This window comes from Theobroma cacao, chromosome 5 (genome assembly GCF_000208745.1).
Source record: "Theobroma cacao cultivar B97-61/B2 chromosome 5, Criollo_cocoa_genome_V2, whole genome shotgun sequence".
Classification (NCBI taxonomy): domain Eukaryota; kingdom Viridiplantae; phylum Streptophyta; class Magnoliopsida; order Malvales; family Malvaceae; genus Theobroma; species Theobroma cacao.
The window spans coordinates 30830874-30851139 of NC_030854.1; the positions used below are offsets into that span (position 1 = coordinate 30830874).

A 20266-nucleotide genomic window follows, 5' to 3' on the forward strand; every position below is an offset into this window, starting at 1 on the left:
GCCTATAATCCTGGGCTACATAACAGACCTCAAGTGGGCCGAACAGACACCTGTATAAATATATATATATATATATATATATATTCTTACATAAATACTTTTATTTAATTGAATTAATATTATTTTTCCTAATAAAATGTCACTCAACATATATATTATACTTGTTACACTCAAAAAATTAATAAATTAATATAAAATTAAACAAACATTCACTTTCTAAAATAAAAATCAAATTTTAAAATTTATTCTTTGTCATTTAAATGATGTGTCATCAATAAAATATTCAAATAAAATCTCGAAGTTTTAAGTTTAAATTTTATCATGTATAAGTTTGGGTTAATTTTATATTAGGTTTGTTTAATTACATATTGATTGGTTAGTTAATTTATTTATTTTATTAAATTTTCATATGATATTATATAATGTTTTATTATGATTGAAATTTTTTATTGTAAATATAATTTTATAAAAAAATTTAATTGTTGGAAAATTCATAAAAAGTTTTAGAACGGCGCGAAAATTCATTGATTACCACTTTTATGACGTTTGTAAATAGTCCAATTATTCGATTGGAAAATAAAATAACATTTCCTTTTTAATCTAAAATTAAATGGCAATAAGTTCACCCGCATTGATTTTTACGGTCAAAAAGGCTTAGTTAGGAATTAAGATGTAGGTTTAGTCGGTCGGTTACCAAATCCGAAATCTAACTTTGGCGCCCTTTAATGGACATCCTACGTGGTTTTCTATACACGTGTCTTACTCTCTTTCTTTTTCTCTTTTTCGTCCGACGTCTCTCCATTTTCTCTCCCCTTTTCCTGTCCCAGAAATCACGAAAAGCAAAAGAAACCAACTACATTATTAAATTCTTATATAAATTCCGACTCTTTTCCCATTGCCAACACCCTTTTTCCTCTCAGAATATTCGCCACGCCCTTCGCTCCTCTTGGTCTTCTAGGGTTCCCCTTGGAGTCTACTTCTTCTTCTTCTTCTTCTTCTTCTTCTCTGTGACGAAATGGCAGAGTTACTGGAGACGAGTCATCGGAATTCTAACGTCACTTCCGGCGATATCTCCATTGAGATTTCCGGCGATGATTCCAATGCCGCTAATTCTTCAGGTTTCTAGCTTTACTCTTTTTTTTATTGCTTTCTTTTTACGTTTCTTGGATTTATTTTATGGACTTAATTTGATAAAAGCTTTTTTTTTTTGGGGGGGAGAGGATTTTATGAGAAATTCTTTATAACTGTTTGCATTACTCTGTTACTTAAGCTTTTTTGCTCAAAGTTAATTATTTTTACCTTTGGTGGTGTTCTTTTTTGGATTTATATTTAGGTTGTTCAACTGATGTGCCTGTTGATTTCGAAATCGAAATTGTAGGCGATGACGATAATGGCTCAGAAGCTTCAGGTTTGATTATTATTATTATTATTTGTTTACCTTGATTATTTGATTACTAATGGACATAATGTATGAAAGGGAATTCCGTTAGTATACTGAAAATTGTTAAAAGTAGAAATATACATATTTCCTGAATAGCATTTTTGTTACGAATTAGCCGTTATAGAACTTTTTAGGATACATGTACAAGTAGATAGTGTTACGAATATAATCGGCCAAAGGAGTCTGTTCAGAGGACGAATTTAGTAAACTAGCATGTAACTAGAGAAAATCAAACGTAAAGTTGGAGCAAAGCCAAGAACCTAAAGGCTCCGGGGCTTCTGCCTTACCATTAAGATAAAGCTTCATAAGCACAGTAATCGAAATTCTGATATACCAAGGTTGCCTTAAAAGTTTTGATTTATTTCTCTAGTGAAAATATTCATTTAAAACTGTTTTGGCTCTGCATATATGTGGAATGTAGTATAAATGTAAAACAAAAGGTTCTTTCTGTTTCTTGCTTTGCTAACAAGTTATATATTGCCGGAAGTCCTTTCTCTGCATGTGAGCCTAAGATGAAATGTCCCTCTACCTTTTATTTTTATAAATAAATCCTACTGTTTTTACATCAGGATGTATGACTGAATTATAAAATTTTTAAGTGTATAAACTGAATCTATCATCCTCTGGAAAATCTGTCTCGAGGATTGTTTATCTACAAAAATGAAGTGAAATTAGAAAAACATGTGTAGCTAGAAGCCCAAGTGACCTATTCAGGTATAAGCTTTGTGTAATTGGTGCCAATGGATTTAGTGTTTGGTGGTTTTTAGGAGTGAGTTAGATGGTAACTGGTAGGAGTTTGTTTAGGGATTATAATATCATATTGTAGGGTACAAAACCTAAAAGAAGTTGGGAAGTAAGTGTAAAAGAAGGAGATTTGGGCTTCAGTGCTAAGTCCCAAGGGCTTTTTTCCATCCCTAGAGAGCGTACTAGCTGCTCAAATTGCCATAGACTTGTCCTCTATTACAGTCAAGTGATTATTATAAGGACTCCAACAAAGGCTTATGACAAATATGTATCCATAAATTAAATAAAGCCCTAATATGTAAGTAGAACTTAAACTAAGATCCTGACAATCTAAAGCTGCAATCTCCAGCAAATTAAGATCCTAAACCAGTCTGACAATGCCATAATTCTATAAATACTTGATAACCAATCTTGACTCTTCTTATCTCCTTGTGTGTCTCAGCTTGGTACTAAATGATGACTTCAATGATTACTACCGTATTTACTACAGAATTGCTGGGAAGACATTTAATGGTACCTGTCAGTATGTGATTACTAGAAAGTTTCAAGAGATGCTATTACATGTAACATGTGCATATCATTGCAAAAATTTGAAGGTTACGTATGTTTGTGGATGGAGCTGCATTCTAGGATTTTCTCCTTCTCTATTCTTTCTGACCAATTCACCATCACATTAACTTTATTTCATAAGTGCATTAGCATGTGTGACTTATTTATTTTAGTGAATGTAATTAGTCATCCTATTATTATTGCTCTAAAATCTGCTCTACCCAGGGCTTACTGACAGGAGTTTGGCTGGACAAAACATGCATGGCAAAGCATCTATTTCTGCAATGAATTCAGGTTCTAATCAGCAACCAAAATCTCGGAAAGAAAGACAAAGTAGCAAACTAGCTTTATATATAGCCAAATTTTTGGATGAAAAAGTTCCTTTTAGAAAGAGGGTATGATGTTTAACCTCTGGTTACATTTTTCATTTCTTTGTTTGTTTTATTACTATGCACAGGAAGTTAAAAGAATGTAGGATCTGTCTTCTGGATTAAACTAGTTTTAAGTTCTGGGATATGATTTAATTACAACTAAGACATAAATATAAATTTTATGATGTGACTTCTTCTATGTTATGAGCATCAATGTGTTGTAATTCATATTGATACTGGAAGCATGATTACTTCAAACTTTACTTTTGCACCTACATACATATTAGATGGGCAGTTGTTATGCAGGACTTTAATAAGAATATAATGGTCAATGACAAACAAGATCGGTAGATTTATTATCATTATTGAGTTCCAAGCTGTTATATTTCTTTTTGTTATTTGGTGTGAAAACCTAGTTCATTCCCATTTTTCTTTGTCTTGATATAGTCTAACTGATTGTACATTGGTTATTTCTTTAATCAAAAACTCTTTTTTGGGATTCCCCAAGTATAGTATTAACATTTTATGCTAGTTTTTGCTTGCTATTCCATCATTTTTGCTCTTGTGAATGGAATTTTAAACTTGATTTTTAAATATTAATGCAGATCAAATTTTTAAACCAAGTCGCTAATGTGAAACATGATGGAACGGTACAATTTGATGTTCCAGTAGATATGAAACCACATACCCTTGATTTTGGAACTGGTGTAGTTTATGATCATGCTCCAGATAAAGAGCATTACACAGAAGATATTCCAGAAATACCTCCTCCACTGCAAATAGTAATGCTTATTGTGGGAACACGAGGAGATGTACAACCATTTGTTGCCATTGGAAAACGTTTACAGGTTATATCTGTATCCTCATCTTAACAACAGCCTTTTAGAAGTATGTATACAGTCTGCAGGTTTTGGTATCTTTTCCTTAAAGCCTGGAATTAGGTTCTGCTCTTGAGTTTTCATTTTCAATGTTGGTCACATGACTAAATATGGCATTGTGGCTATCTTCATGCAGATTACATGCTGAAATATAACAGTTGGGAACTTGTACCTGTCATGAATGCCATGCATAACATTTGTGCCTTGATGTATTTATATTTCATCATTCTATTTTTGGTGTAAACATTGCTATCATAGTGCTGTCCATCTATCCATATGTACATACACATTTTTATTAGTTAATTATATTGTTTCCTTATATTTACGATTGGGCTCCCCTCCATTACTTTTCTTTCGTTTACTTTCCAATACACCCATCATCACCATTCACATGTGTAGGACCTGTGATTTTGTGCATTTCGCTTTATCCCCCTTTTTCTTTTAAATGACACTTGGCCTTGTCTTTCGATATTTGCCATCGAGGCTATTTCTATTTTACTTTTATTTTCAACTTCCATTCACCTATTTTTGGTCCCATCAACTGCATGTTACAAAAGTCTTCAATTCTTTTATTTTGCTGCATGTAGTAATTGAAAAGTTCTTAAACCTAATGCCAAGAATACATGGTCAAGGACTGAAGCAGGACAAATTCAAGAAATTTGTCTACATGATTGTGTGCTGAGTTAAAGACAGACTTTAGACAGGTGCAGACTTAACTCTTTGATATTAGATTTTTGATTTGTAAATGGGCCAAGTTTGAGGATGTAAGCATGGATAGAAATGAGAAGATTGGTCGGTAGAATTCTGACACAGAACCAATGGGATTTAGGCTTTGTTTAGCATGCACTGTTGAGAGCGATGGCTGTTATTTGGCTTGGAATGTTAAGGTGAACAAGCACCAATGTGATGATGGAGAACAAATATTTTAACTAAGACAGCATGGTGGCTGGAATAGTGTGGAGGGGAAGATGGAAAAAAGTAGTTAAAGGTAAAAAATATCACTAGAAACACTAAGTTGACTAAATTAGAAAAGCATCTCTATGTGCAAATTCAAATTTAAAACATGTTTAATGGGAACCAATAATGCCTTTAATTTCATAATAGTGGTTGCTATGTGACCCTTAGACATCAGAGTGAACATGATCAAAACCTGGTTGGCTAACATTGATGCTATAAAGAAAAGGGCGATCAAAGTTTTTCTTCCATGGTTTCACGCAGGATACGGAGAACCAATGTTGGTACATGGAGAATATGCCATAAACAGTTAATGGTCAACTTGTGTTGATGTCAGTTTATTTATATTATGGAAAAACCTTTTAGCATGCATGGTTCAAAGAAAGTTTTGCCCGATGATTATGATGGTTGCCTGCTGGTTTATAGTTGTTTAATGTATATTATCCCTTTTCTTGGACAGATTTTCTTTCAATGATAGCCTCAAATATTTTGAGTTGATGGAGGTCAAATTTTGCTTGCAGGCAGATGGCCATAGGGTTAGATTGGCAACTCACTCAAATTTTAAAGATTTTGTCTTGGATGCTGGGTTAGAGTTTTTCCCCTTAGGGGGAGATCCAAAAGTTCTTGCTGGCTGTAAGTGTCTAGATCTTATCTTTATAATATTTTCAAACTTCCCTATTTGTTTTTGAGAGTGAGGATCTTTTATCTGATTTTTCTTTCATGTAGTTGCTCTTGAAATATATATGGTCAAGGGAGGGGGCTGTTTGAGGTAGAGTCATTTTTGTTTCTTTGGTTATTTGTAGAATTGTATGCTTTATCAACAAATATATCAAAAAGAAAAAAATTCGAATAAAATACATTTTCAAAGGGCATTTTTGTAGATTCTATAAGCAATTAAAAGCTCTTTGTGAGAGAAATAGAAACTGTGAAAGGCCTCCTTTCACGGTTTTCTCTTATGTAAAATTTAATGTTTAAGTTGAGAACAGACCTGACCTTTTTTTCTTTTAATCTTTATCCAGTTTCTGTGACCTTGCATAAAGGTGTCATGTAGCCATATATTTGGTGGATTTAGGCCTTCTTGCTTCATTCATCAAGTGATTACTAAATATTACTTTAAAGCACTACGAAGATGTTGTCTAAGACATTGGCTTGTGTCTAATTAGTTAGGCATCATATGAAATAGGAATTTTCATTGTCAAAATGTGAACTCATCCCTGAGTTTTTTGCAGATATGGTCAAGAATAAAGGCTTCTTGCCTTCAGTTCCTTCAGAAATTCCTGTTCAGAGGCAACAAATAAGGGAAATAATATTCTCTCTACTTCCTGCATGCGTGGCCAATGATCTTGATAATAATGTCAAATTTGATGTGGATGCAATAATTGCCAATCCCCCAGCTTATGGTTAGGTCTTAGTACCTCTTTTTTATTATTAACCAGTATGTTTTTGTCCAATGACAATTGAGCATTTTAAGTAGAAAGGGTCTTTCTGGTATTGCTTTCACCCTCGTGCATGATTAACATTACTGCAATATTTAACCTAATGAAACATAGCTGTCCATTTTTATGTTCTACATATTCAATGTTCTTTATTTAAATCATGCTGGTATTCTGATGAATGAAACTTATGGACTTCTATCTTTTTCTCCTTCCTCTCTCATGCGGCTAATGTAGATAAATACTTGTTCAGGACATACACATGTTGCAGAGGCGCTAAAAGTACCACTTCATATATTCTTCACGATGCCATGGACGTAAGTCTTGGTTGTGATTATTTGATGTTAAAAAAAGTCTTCTGAATTAGCAGGTTTTGAATTGTGCATGCACCATTGATATTGACATCACTTATCTTGTATGAAGACAATCAACTTTGTGTTATCTTTTTTGTGACAATGCAATCACTCCCTGGACTGATGTAATCTCTTTATATGTGTGTGTGTGTGTTGAGAATAATTTAACTGTGTCAATGACATTTGTCACCTTTCTATCAGGCCTACTAGTGAATTTCCCCATCCTTTGTCCCGTGTTAAACAACAAGTTGGTTACAGGGTGAGTGTGCTTTTCACTTCCTTCAGTTAAGGTTTCATTTATATTTGGATCAACTCATATCTCGGTAATCTCTGCTGCAGCTTTCATATCATATTGTCGATTCCCTAATATGGCTGGGAATACGGGACATGATAAATGAGTTCAGGAAGAAAAGGCTGAAGCTGAGACCTGTCACATATTTGAGAGGATCCTATAGCTCTCCTCCAGATGTGCCTTATGGGTATATGTGGAGCCCTCACCTTGTTCCCAAACCAAAAGGTTATTTTATTTATATATTCCTTAGTATGATAAATTTGCTTGTCTTGATCCTATGGGAGAACATTTCATTCATTGTGACAATTATCAGTTGGATTGATGATTGAGAGATATGATGCCAAAGGATTAAGTTCAAGATTTTTTGCTTTTGTTTATTTTGTCTTTTTTTTTTTCCATCAGCTGTTAAGTTTCTTGACTTATTATTTATGAACTATATAGAAAATTTTAAGGCAGTTGTATATATAAGAGTTGTTTTATGGAGTTGATTATCTGTACGTATTCTTGCAATATGTAGTTTTCTTGTGTTTTATGTTTACTTAGCTTTTTCCTACTATTGATTAATAATACAAACTTTATATCCTAATGGATAGTGTAAAATTTTGTCAAACATAGATCAGCTTTTTGTTTGAGTACATTATCTGAGTCCTAACTCCTAAGAGAGTGATCATTTCTGTATTCATAAATAGCATCTAAAAATGTTGCCATCTGACTAGCACCTACCAGGGCAGTCTACCACCCTGATTGACAGTGACATGCTTGATATGTCTTCCTCTGTCTGAGTTCCATAAATTGACTACTTGTCACTGCTTAGGAACTTGATTCGTTTGGGTGGTTCAATTTAACTTATATCACCTAAATAGTTTGTTCTTAATAACTTTTCTTTAATTTTGCTTTTGATAATCTGAAGTATACCAGAAGAGCTTGTTCTACTGCTCTAAATTGTTTGGAGATGAGACTTCTTCTCTCTTCCCCTACTTTCTTCTTGTTGTTCTTAGTTGACTATGCTTTGTCCCATTCTCGTTGGTTTTTCTGTCAACTCCATACAGTTGACAGACTGCTATCTGACTAGCACCTGCCAGGGCTGTCTACCACCCTGATTCAGTGACATGCTCGATATGTCTGCCTCTGTCTTGAGTTCCAGAAAATGAATAACTTATCACTGCTTAGGAATTTAATTATTTTGGTGGTCTGATTTAGCTTATATCACCTAAGTAGTTTGTTCTTAATCATTTCTCTTTAATCTTTCTCTCGATAAGTTGAAATATACCAGAACAGCTTGTTCTGCTGCTCTAAATGGTTGGGAGATGAGACTTTTCCTCTCTCCCCTACTTTCTTCTTCTTAGTTGACTACACTTTGTGTCATTTTCTGTCAACTTCATACAGTTACCTTTTTTAACCTTCTTTTCTGATCTCATATAGGTTAATAACACACACACACAAGGTGGAAACTCTATTCTCTCTCTCTCTCTTTCTATGAAAGACCGGAAGAATGTGGCCGCTGAATTTGCCATGTTTTGCTCCCTTCTGTTAGGAGTTGGCTTGATGTTATTTTATCTCTCTGCTGCTATTCTTGAGTTGGGTTTTTTGTCTTTCCTTTTCCTTTTGTTTCTATTTGTCTTGCATGCGGTTTATGAAATTGTCTGTCTATTGTTTCTTCTTTCATTAAATAATGTTGATTTTCTTTATTTCTCTCATGACATCTTGGCTTCATTAGTTGCTGAAGAATCCAAGTTACTGATTGATGCAGGGTGGAAAGGAGTTGCTCGAGGAATTAGACAACTTAAGATATTTTTTTGTTGGTGTTTGTATTTTGCAGGAATTCTTATATAGATTAAGGATATTTTTGGTTATCTGGGTTATATATATTCGTTAGTGTTTGCTATTTTCCAAGTATTACTGAGTTAGGAATATATTTGGTATTCTGCATTAAATACAGTCTAGATTGTTGCTTATAATTACTTATGTTGTTTGAGATTTCAGTATGTTTTGGAATATGAATTTTTTTTTGGGGACATGCGGTCTTGGGCAACATAATGGGAGGTACTCATCTCCCATCCCTTAAATCCCACCCCACCCTCCCAATATTTGAACCTAAGACCTTCAAGTCGGAGTCTCAAGTTCTGACCAGTGGGTTGCCTTGAGATTTTACAATGTTGAGTTTAAGATTTCGCTGCTCTATTAATTCTCTCTGGCTTTCTCTCCGTTGATCTTCTATTCCTCCTCTGATTTCTCATTTTTCCCGTTTCTGTTACTCCATCATGGTCCATGTTGTCCTTTTGCTTCATCTGTTTCCAAAAGTCACAACTCTAGCTTTATTTTGTTCAATCATGCTTTTTATGTCACACTGAACACTTAGGAGGAAGAATATTTTATTCCTATTCTTGGTAGACTTATTGTCTAGACTATTTTGGCCTTGTTTACTTTATCCTATCCTGTTGGTTTTTTTATTATAACCATCTTTAGGTGTGTTGAACTCAGACTTTTAGTTCAAGATCTTTTTTATTTCATGATTTTGTCTGTTATATTCTGCCCTAGATATTCTTTTTATAATGGATACAATTCTGTTGTCATCTACTAAAAATTGTACCAGTAGCTTCCTCACGGGAGGCTCATTTACTAATGTTGCATTGGTTATCTCTTATAAATTCTTCAAGCACCATAATAGTGCTTACCAATTTGGAATGCATATTACAAAAAGGAAGCAGTGATACATGATCAGGTTTTGGATGATATATTGATACCATTGTTTGAAACGAGAAATAAATCAGTCAATGGTAGTACCAAGCATATGTGTTGTATAGTTGATTCTTTTTTGGTTGCATATTCTTTTTGTTCTTCTGTTACTTTTTATGCTTGAGGACTGTTATTTTATGCTACTATTGAAAGTCTTGATAACTTGGAACATTTATAGTTTACCTTTTCTAAAATTTTCCTTTCCTTTTGCACATTGTGCTAACTCAAAATTTCTGAAAGAAAATGGCCATGCATGTTGATGTTGGCATTGCCATTTGAAGGATGTATTTCTGATATGGTATAGATTTTTCTCCTGCAGATTGGGGACCAATAATTGATGTAGTTGGCTTTTGTTTCCTTGACCTTGCATCTAGTTATGAACCACCAGAGTCACTTGTTAAATGGCTAGAAGGTGATAAAAAGCCTATCTATATTGGTTTCGGTAGTCTTGTGAGTTTTCTTCTACAAGTCTTCCCATCTTTTGGATATTTATTATCGTGAAAGATTGAAATGGTTTATTTTTCTTGTACAATTTTGACTTTTTTTTATTGAACTCTGTCTCTAAAGGTAGTTTTTATGAATAAATGTGCTTCTTTATTTCATTACCTTATGATTTTATTGACTATTTTAATAATTAGAATTGTTTATGTGGTATTAACTCTACTCTCTCCAGAGAATTAAGTGCATTTAACTCTTTTTATAGATTTTAGTGTAAAAAAAGAATTTATTATTGGCTTCATTAGACCACTCATTCTGTTTCTTTATCATGTTCTGTTAATCTAGTATTAAATTGCTCTAACTGCCTTTAATTTTTAACAGCCTGTTCAGGAACCAGAAAGGATGACCCAGATAATAGTGCAAGCTCTAGAAAAAACTGGACAAAGAGGCATCATTAACAAAGGCTGGGGTGGTCTTGGCAATTGTACTTTTCACTTGCTCTCTTCTCATATTTCCTTCGTTAGATGTTTAGTTTTGTTCACCGTATGGAGTGTATAGCACTTAATTGTCTTTTGTCCAGTGGCAGAACAAAAGGACTCTGTGTATTTACTGGACAATTGCCCCCATGACTGGCTATTCTCACGATGTATGGCTGTGGTAAGTTGTAAATGTAAAACTTTCAGCTTCTACAGCGGTTGAAAATTATCTGTTCATATTTTATATTTGATGTCATTTTCATGCAAGTGCTAGATATTTATGAGCAATGAGTTTGGTGAATCATGATTTGTACATAGATTTTATATGGGAATAGTGTGTTATATGTCTCAAACAATTGTTCTATTTAGAACCTTTAAACAAGTAGATCCATAAGCTCCTTAGCCTTGGAGTTTTTGTTTTGTTAATTTGTTTTTTTTTTTTTAATGTTATTGCATAAAGTGTTATTGTCTTCAATTCCCTATATTCTATTGTCATAGCAACACTAGGAGGGGTGGTAGTTTTATTCGAAGCCTTTTATAAGGAGAAAAGGCCATCATCAAAGTATTTCATTTCATTATATTTGCTTAGTCACTTGCTGAATGCATCATCATTATGCCTTTTTATGTATCCTGAAGTTGAATTATTTACGGGGTGTTCAGTGGAATATTATGAAACTGGTTTGTAATTGGAATGGTTATCTCCCTTGTTCCTTTTAATACTATGGGTGTTGAATTGTGTTCCTTCTGATGGTCCCCAAATGGATTGCCTGATGACATTACCTCAATAACACTTTTTGTTAGTCTTCACTTTTTTGACTGCTAACTGCCAGATGAGACTTGCTGAGTTGTTCTTTCACCATCTCTCGATAAATTGAACCTGACTTGGACTTTTTCCCACTCAAAAATTCGTTTTTTCTATTCATGCTCCCACTGTCCTCAAATCCCATAACATTTTGTTTCTTCCTACTTTTTTTTTTACATTTTATCTCTGCAAATTTCAGTTTGCTAAATTTTGTCATTACTTTATTTTTCTAAAATTTTTAATACTTTTTATAGTTAACAGAAATTTCTTTTTAATTGTCCTTATCCACTCATGTTGGTGGTCTACAATGGGTGAATATTTGATGAAATGGGTCGATGAGATGCTTCATAAGCGACACAGTTATCTCTTTATTACTTTTCTTTGTTAAATGTTTTGAAGAACTGATGTAATTGAGGGCTTGAACAATAAAGCTCTATTTTGGCTGTATGGATCTATTTATTTGTTGATTTGGCCATTATATGTAATTGGAAATGTGATGAACTGTGTCCTTGCATGTTTTCCCCAGGTTCATCATGGTGGAGCTGGAACTACTGCAGCTGGTCTCAAAGCTGCGGTAACCTGCTGTTCCCAAGATTATATTCCTCTGATCATTTCTCCAACTTTTTAAAGCATCTTTACTCTTGTATTCAGTGTCCAACAACCATTGTACCTTTCTTTGGAGACCAGCCTTTCTGGGGCGAGAGAGTGCATTCCAGAGGAGTAGGTCCTGCACCCATTCCTGTTGAGGAGTTCTCACTTGAGAAGCTGGTTGCTGCAATAAAATTTATGCTGGATCCTGAGGTATGATGAATTCCCTACAGAATAAACTTTGAAATCTGCATGAGGTCTTATTATTATGAAATTTCCATTATATTTACCAGTTTTGGTTTAGGCATCAGCTTTATATTTAACTTATAACTTTTTAGTCATTTTTATCTGTAAAAGAACAGCAGCCATGTGGTAAGGTTTCTATCTTGCTTCTTTTGAGGTTTTGGGAGGTTGACCCATTATGTGATGGTTTGGTTGCTTTATTAGGACCTTGAGGTCATGGGATTAAGTTTCAAAAAGAGTCTCTCTACAAAGCCAGGGTTTATGGCTACAGCTTTGTTCTGCCCTGAATAATTTGTGTCTTTTAGCAAAATTACCAGATTGCTTTACACAGAAACCATATTGCCCTGCTTTAATTACTTGCTTTTTGCTTCAATGGAAAACAAAAAAATCAATGTTAGCATACAACAATAAAAATATGTTTGAAGAATTAAACATTTAGAGTGACATAAATCAAGAATGCCTTTATATTGTCATGCTTTAAGTTTTCCCCTGTAATCTACAAGCTCACCTTTAGCTTTAACCAAACACAATATTGTTTTTGTTGTTTGTTTTACCTTATAGCAAAAATAATTACAGAAAGAAAATAGTAAAAATGATGGCAAAATGGAGCAATGATGATATGGTCCAAATCCATGATGATGCAAAATCTGACAACTTTTTCCTTTTCCTTTCCACTAATGAGTGACAAAGCTGTTATTTAACAAATGATAGTGTTCAAATTTTAGGCAAGAAGAGACATTTCCCAACCAGCAAAAGAAAATGGGAAATTTAGAAAAAAAAAACAAATTTAATTGGAGCTTAGTGAGAGGACATATGAACATATTTGCTTAAGTATTTTCACCATGTAAGTGGTTTTGAGATTAGTACATGGTATTCTAACTTTTTTGAATGTTGTGCTGAAGAAGTTAAACACAAATTGGTTTCATGCAGGTGAAAAGACGTGCTGTGGAGTTAGCAGAGGCGATGGCAGGTGAGGATGGAGTAGCAGGTGCAGTAAATGCCTTCTATAAACAATTTCCTGGCAAAAAGTCCAAGGATGAAAGCAAGGCAGCCCCAACTCCTTCAGGAGTATTTTCTATAAGACGTTGTTTTGGTCGCACATAACGTAATCTTCAAGCTTCTTCTTCAGAAATGTTGTTGTAATTCAGTGAAATGTTGTTGTAATTCGGCACAAATGGAGCTTGGATTTAGCAGTTTGCACTTCCTTTAATGGAGTGAATGATTTCTTTTGTTGCAGAATTGCATTGCATCTTTGGTCTTTCCTTCCTTGGATGATTTGCAAATTACAAGCTTTTTCTGTCATTGCTCTAGACCGGTCAAATGCTTAGCCGGTAGTAACCTCTCGAGGGTGAAAATGCATGCAATGAGGGTATTTACGAATGTGAAAAAGTTTCCTTCCAATCCAAATTTATTTGAATAAGAATGTTATTTTACATGATGATGCTGTGATCTCAGTGAAGTCATATGTAGATAATATGATATGTTTAAGAATATGATTTATTAGTTGACAAAATTTTCGGTTATTCTTTGTACAAAAATATGTTTGATTGTTAAAAAAAATATTAAATTATAATTTTAACTTTACGTAAGTTGTTTAAGGATACAAATTATTTTAAAATATTTTACAAACAACTGTATATAAATAATAATGATTTTTTACTTTTATTATTATAAATTCACGTTAAAATTTTAAAAAGATTGATTTTTAACAAAAAAAGGCAAATAGTAATAAAGCCACCAATGACAAGGAAATAAATTATGAATTTTTTTATTTATGTTATTTTTAGTTTGATATATGAAATTAATATTTGCTCGAGTTTTAGAAGTTGAATTTTTTCAAATACTATTAAGTTTAATATCACATACATTAAAATTTAAAACAATACTATATTTTTAATATCAATTCATATCATATTTAATTATGTGAGATATTTTTATATAAAAATTCTTGATAGCTAATTCAAGAGATTCAAATTACACAAAAACTCATTTCAAATTTACATCAAGAGGTGAAGACTTTAAAAAAGTTAATATCCTCATAATTAGAAATTGTGATAGTTTTTTGAACGTCTTCTATGCAACATGTAACGGTGATAATTGGAACTCATAAGTTACATGCAATAAATGCAACTGAATCAATCATGTCTTTATTCCCTAAGGTAACATTCCAGGGACCCAAAGTGAAGTGTTTCTACTCCAAGAGAATGACCATCATTAATACAATTGTAGGTAATTGGATGCGGCAAAATAGAGATATTTGCTGGCAAGTACCGAACTCTGGAGAAGCTCAAACAGGGAGCCAAATTTGACATCTCTATTCAACAACCATGGACCGTCATATATAAGACTGACAGTTGAAAGTAATGAAATGAAATGAAATAACCTTTTGGGTTCCAAGGACAGCGGCTGCCAACTAGGCAGCTTCATTCTTCACTAGAGCAATTCAATCTGCAATCAAAAGGCATCTCATCAATCGTCAGTCTATAAATTGCAAGTTTTCCATTATGGATGAAATAAAGTAGACAAATGAAGAATTATGAAATTAGAACAGGTACTTAACTACCATCGGATTTCAATTGAAGGAAAATGAGCCTGTCTCATAGGCACCAAAACATGCATATTGCCTTATTCCAGCTTGGGCAACTAATTGGTAACCTCAGTCACTTCAGAATTTCCAGCATTCTATGATCATAAGAAACAACATATTCAAAGGTACAACCAATTAGTTATGCGGTAAAATACACCAAGTTACATTTTGTAATAAAATTCATTATTAAAGAGAAGACATTAAAAGCTTTATGTCTATAGCTTCAAAGGGCAGAATAGCAAAGGCAGTCATTTTCATTTTGTAATCATTAGTAGGCTGATGAAAACTAGGAAAACATAGGAAAATCCTTTAAATTGATGCATACCATTTCTTCGAACAGCTGTTTTATAGTAGTTTTAAGGTCGCCTTCCCACCTTCCTTTTTCTTCCTCCTCTGTCAATTGCACTTGCTTCAGTTTTTGTGTGCTTAAATCTCCTTGACAGAAAATCTTCATTTTTGGGCACTCTCTCACAATCACCTTTCGCAAGACTGGGAATTCAAAGTTGTGATCCCCTAAGCAAAAGCTTGCTAGACTTGGTAGACAACTTAGTTGCAAATACTTCAGTCGGGTGAAAACAATGTCACCTTCCATTTCATCACCCCCACATGCTATGATCTCCTCTATTATCTCACAATCAGTTATGCTCATTCTCTCCAGTAGCATCAGGCTCTTAGCTGTTGAGCATGCTATTAAATTTATGAATCCATGACATCTTGAAACTTCCAGATTTGTTAAATTTTCCAAAGATACCAAAGATGGCACTAAAGTCTTTAATTTGCCACATTCCAGCACTTCAAGAATTCTCAGGTTACAGAAAATTGGTATGGGTTGGCGCTCTTCCTCCCAGAGACGTGTTAGCTCTGGAAGTTTAGACAACCTCAATTCACTTAACCGAGTGAGTGTCAATGCATGTCTTTGCTCATCACTGAGTTCTTCAGACTGGAATATTTGACAGAAGGAAGCATCACTCAGAACTAGCTTTTCAAGATTTGGTAATGACTGGATGAAGCAATATGGAAGAACAGTTGATTTCTCAGGAATGCACATGAGCTCAAGAACTTTCAGTTTCCTGAAACATTTTGTTGATAGTAGTTGGCTATGCCATGTCCCTTTCACAGTATCGTTCTGCTTCAATCTTAATTCTTCTAAAATAGGGAACGTAATCTGAATGATTAACATGCGTGTTAAACAAAAACCAACAGTTGTAATTGGTTAAATTATAAAAGACAAAGAGTTTTATAAGTTTTGTATTCATACCTCATCGACCCAAAACAACGGCTGTTGATTTGAGATTTTAACCTGACTCTCTGTATGTGTTTCTCCAAAGCAAGGACATTCTGCAGCAAATATCTCTACTTTGTGGCATTCAATCACCTCCATTTTTTTCAATGATGGCCATTCTGTGGCAAGTGTCTTAGGGTAAAAACTTTTCAATTTGGGCAATTTTTCAAGACGAAGGTCTGTCACTTGGGGAAATACAAACTTGGCCTCTGTTTCTACCACAATCGATTGAATAGTTGTTATTGCATGTGATTGATTAGCAATGAGTGCTTGTGGCTCAAATATTTCTCCTAATGAATCACAATTCACAATCTGCAACTTGTTTAGTTTCTCAAGTCTTTCCATCATGTTGAACGGGAAGACACTTAGGAGTGCTTCACAACCTTCAACCCGTATCTTATTTAGCTTGCAAAACGAATTCACAGTGAGTTGGTCCTGCCATATCCTTCTACAGTCCCTCATAGCTTTGATTGTTAACTTCTTTAGCTCAGGGAAGACCACCTAAGATATTCATTTAATTGGGTTAATAAATGAAATACGAAAGAAAATAACAAATTTTAAGTGTTGAAAAGAAAAAAAAAACCTTAACAAGGCATCATAGTGAAATTAACAGATGAAAGAAAAGTCACAAACAAAAAGCAGAATTCGCGCAGAAAAGAATGGTAAAGGAAAAACAAGAAAAGAAACCACCTTTTCACTGAAGAGAGCCGAGTTATTTCCTTGTGCATTCTGATCAATTTGAGGTTCATCCCCAACTTCGTCAATCATAGATTTAGAGACGAATGTCTTCAATACAGGACAGTTTATTAGTTTTAGCCTTTCCAAGAAGGGGAATTCATTGTCAGTTTCGTAACAGAATCTTCTGAGTTTGGGAAGGTCTTTGAGCTCTAGGAAATTTAGAGTGGAGAACAACATGCTGCTCATCTTTTCTTCTTCTGTCAATCCTTCCATGAGGATTACTTCTTCCATGATCTTACAGTCCAAAATCGAAAGGCTATGGAGTTGCATAAAATGTTTTACCATGAAAGATGGAAACAGATATTTCAAATTGTGACACCCCTGTATCGTAATCCATTTCAAATTGTAAACATGATAAGAGGATGCTAATTGTTGGATATGCCATATCTTTTGAACGTTAATTGAGGACAGATCCAAATCGTACAATTTGGGACACACAACCTGCAGACATAATTCTCATTAGTATGAAAAAGTTTTCGTTTCTTTAAAAAAAATAAAAATGAACTGAAAACAGTGATTTCAGAGAATGGATATGTTAACGATAAGGGATGATAGTTAACAGTAAGATTAAAAAGCAATAATTGAAAGATAAATATATATATATGTACATAAAACCTATAGACCCTCCCATTCTAAGAATCAAGCTCAAAATTGGTTCAACTTATTCATTTAACTATTATTCTATTATTAAAATAATAAATTTTAATTATATTTGAAAAGTAAAATTAAATAAAATATATTGTTTCATAAAAAATATTTTAATTGGGTAGGTTCGAGTCAGACTTGAACTTAAAATATATGCCTAAGCCCAAACCTAATTGGAACAAATCCACGAGCCTAGGTGAGTACTTGTAAGAAATGTCTTAAACATACATTAAAATATTAAAAAAACTTTATGTGATTACAAAAGGAAAGAAATATTTTAAAAGAATAGATAAAAGAAATGAGATAAAGGCAGTTACTACTTGTAGTCATTTCTTTGTATATTGATACCATCAAACTTGACACTATCTCTTTTTTTCTTTTCAGTCACACTTAACACTGTCTAACTCTTTTTTTTTCTATTACTGTGCAATAAAATTGATCAAACTAAAAAAAAAGGACATTTAAATATTTGATTCAATGGTAGATATATGCGTCTCATATTACTTAAAAGAGCTAAATTTGAATTCATTCTACACTCATATAAAGAAACAAGGACAAAAGAGATGCATGTACAAGTAGAATTTAAGTGACGGACGTACATAAAAAAGAGAGGAAATAAAATCTTGCAAAAATATAAAAATGAATCTTCGCTAACAAACTGACCTTGTCGCTGAAAAAAGTTGCAGTAATATCCCCTTTTTCACTTCCATCACCACCCGTCTCTTTCGCTTTGTCCCTTGAATATGAAGAAGCAGCAAATGTAGTCATTTTTGGACAGTCCACTATCCTAATTGTGCCCAACCTTGGAAATTTAAGAGCTCGAATTCCCAAATAAAAACTTGTCAAGTTGGAACATGACTCAATTTCTATGCCATTGAGCCTAGGGAACGTGAACTTATCTGTAGTTGCTTCCTCGTCAACTCCCTGTTCCATGATGACTGCTTCCACCGAGGGACATTCTTTTACTTGTAAATCCCATAATTGCTTGATGCTCAAAACCATAGAGGGGGTAAAAATGTATTTCAAGCTGCTACAATTACAAACTTTCAAACTTCCAAGGTTTTTGAAGTCCAAAATTTCTTGAGGGTTTCTATTCCATGTTTCCATCAACTCGGAAAATGTGTCTGAGAGCTCCAAATTATATCGGTCATGGTATCCAGCCTAACAAACCCAATATATTGCAATAGTTATATATGGTACAACATAACATTAAGCACAAATACAAATAATAACAATAATCCTTCTTCTTTAGTTATTGAACTAATATCTTTTTAATTTCTAAAACAATGAAAGAAGGCAATATTTCAATCAGAAAAGTAAAATTGAGCAGCAGTTTACAAAATAAATTGAGCAGGATCGAAGCGTCATGAATTAATTCATACCTTTTCGGTGTACAACTGTTGTATGGTGGTATTAAGGTCACCAGCCCAACGCCCTTTGTTAGAGTAACGTGATTCTTTTACTCTCTGTAATTGTGGGGTGCTTAAAACTCCCTGAGAAAAAACCTTCAAGCTAGTACAGCTGATCACAATTAAGTCTTCCAAGGATGGAAATGTGAAGGTGTGATTCCCTCGACAAAAGCTTGCGAGGCTCTCTAAACAATGCAGTTCTAAATATTTCAGCTTGCCGAAAGTGATCTCATTCTCATCTCCTTCGTTTGCAACTATTGCTGTCATCCTCTGGCAGTATTGTATCGTCATTTTTGTTAGTTGTACCAGACTCTGGACTACTGAAGGTTGAAATAAATATATCATCTTCTTGCACCCTTGCACTTCAAAAGTTGTGAGATTTCGAAAAGATGCTGAGGAGGGTCCAAAAAATATCGAATCATCACACCCCACAACTTCAAGAGTTTCCAGATTAGAAAGAATGTGGCCCAGCTCTGAATCTTTCTTCCATATATATCTAAGATTTTTACAATAATTCAAATTTAATTTTCTAATTCGTGAGAGTATCCCAGCATCAGGCTTTTCACCAACATCTCCTTCACAAAAGACTAGATTTTCGAAGTCACAATGAGAGAGCTTAATATTTTCAAGATTGTGCAATTTTTGGACCAAAAAAATTGGAAAATTGGAGCCTCCCACCTCAAAAACTTTAATATGGTGAAAGAAGTCAGCGGGAAACTGGGCATCACTTATCATTGCAATGTCATCCATTTTTGATAACCGCAACTCCTCTAATTTGGGAATGACCTAAGAAACCAATCAAATAAGAAAAAGACAGAGTCAATGTTGCTCTAAAAGGCCTTTTAAAAAAAAAACAAGGTCAAAAGAAAAAAAAAGTTATTCTTAGTCAAGACACACACACATATATATATATATATATGCATGCATAAAAGATATAGATGAAAGCTATACAAGTTCAGGTTAATGCTCTCCTCAACCCTTTAATTTTTACATTGCTTGGACTAGTTTAATTCTGTTAAAAAGAATTTGAGATTTTCAAACACCTAAAAGTGTTTATCCTTTTTTTTCATACATACCAAGAAGTAGTATGCCTTGGGATGCATAATGACGGTAGAGATAATCATCCTTTAGATGTAATAGATAATCTAAATTTATGAATGTATACATCTTTCAAATCAAACATTAAAGGATCAAATTGTGCCTTGGGCATTCATTTGAAGAAAGTCAAAAGCACCATCTAATCTTCGTGCTTTTCAATTTTGTTTAATTTAATCTCTGTACTTAAAATCGAAGTAATTTAATCTCTT

The 20266-nt window shown here is 33.7% G+C and overlaps 2 protein-coding genes across 3 annotated transcripts in view; one reads left to right on the forward strand and one right to left on the reverse strand.

Annotated features, from left to right (window-relative positions):
* Positions 814 to 13739, forward strand: LOC18599401 (sterol 3-beta-glucosyltransferase UGT80A2). Of its 2 annotated transcripts, XM_018122051.1 has the most exons (16): positions 814 to 1118; positions 1334 to 1408; positions 2960 to 3129; positions 3711 to 3953; positions 5459 to 5570; positions 6167 to 6337; positions 6624 to 6687; positions 6925 to 6982; positions 7063 to 7240; positions 10071 to 10201; positions 10571 to 10673; positions 10770 to 10846; positions 11994 to 12041; positions 12119 to 12268; positions 13229 to 13425; positions 13488 to 13739. In XM_018122051.1, the coding sequence occupies exons 1-15, from the start codon at positions 1016 to 1018 to the stop codon at positions 13400 to 13402; spliced, it is 1857 nt and encodes a 618-aa protein (XP_017977540.1). In that variant the 5' UTR covers positions 814 to 1015; the 3' UTR covers positions 13403 to 13425; positions 13488 to 13739. The 2 variants fall into 2 exon arrangements, with proteins under 2 accessions (XP_017977540.1, XP_017977541.1); XM_018122052.1 differs by lacking the exon at positions 814 to 1118 and having other exon boundaries at positions 1332 to 1408; positions 2973 to 3129.
* The window catches only part of LOC18599403, a 14853-nt gene continuing 9460 nt past the window's right edge, over positions 14874 to 20266 (reverse strand). Inside the window, 6 exon segments of the mRNA XM_018121287.1 lie at positions 14874 to 14980; positions 15211 to 16050; positions 16144 to 16668; positions 16858 to 17346; positions 18214 to 18711; positions 18933 to 19745. Of these exon segments, the coding sequence (XP_017976776.1) occupies positions 14942 to 14980; positions 15211 to 16050; positions 16144 to 16668; positions 16858 to 17346; positions 18214 to 18711; positions 18933 to 19745 (3204 nt within the window). The 3' untranslated portion in view covers positions 14874 to 14941.

What these genes read in the sequence shown, in the direction of transcription:
- LOC18599401 (XM_018122051.1), top strand. Translation starts at nt 1,016, where the DNA reads ATGGCAGAGTTACTGGAGACGAGTCATCGGAATTCTAACGTCACTTCC. An exon ending in AAGTTCCTTTTAGAAAGAGG is followed by an intron (nt 3,130 to 3,710) that starts GTATGATGTTTA and finishes ATATTAATGCAG; the next exon opens with ATCAAATTTTTAAACCAAGT. An exon ending in CTGGGGTGGTCTTGGCAATT is followed by an intron (nt 10,674 to 10,769) that starts GTACTTTTCACT and finishes TCTTTTGTCCAG; the next exon opens with TGGCAGAACAAAAGGACTCT.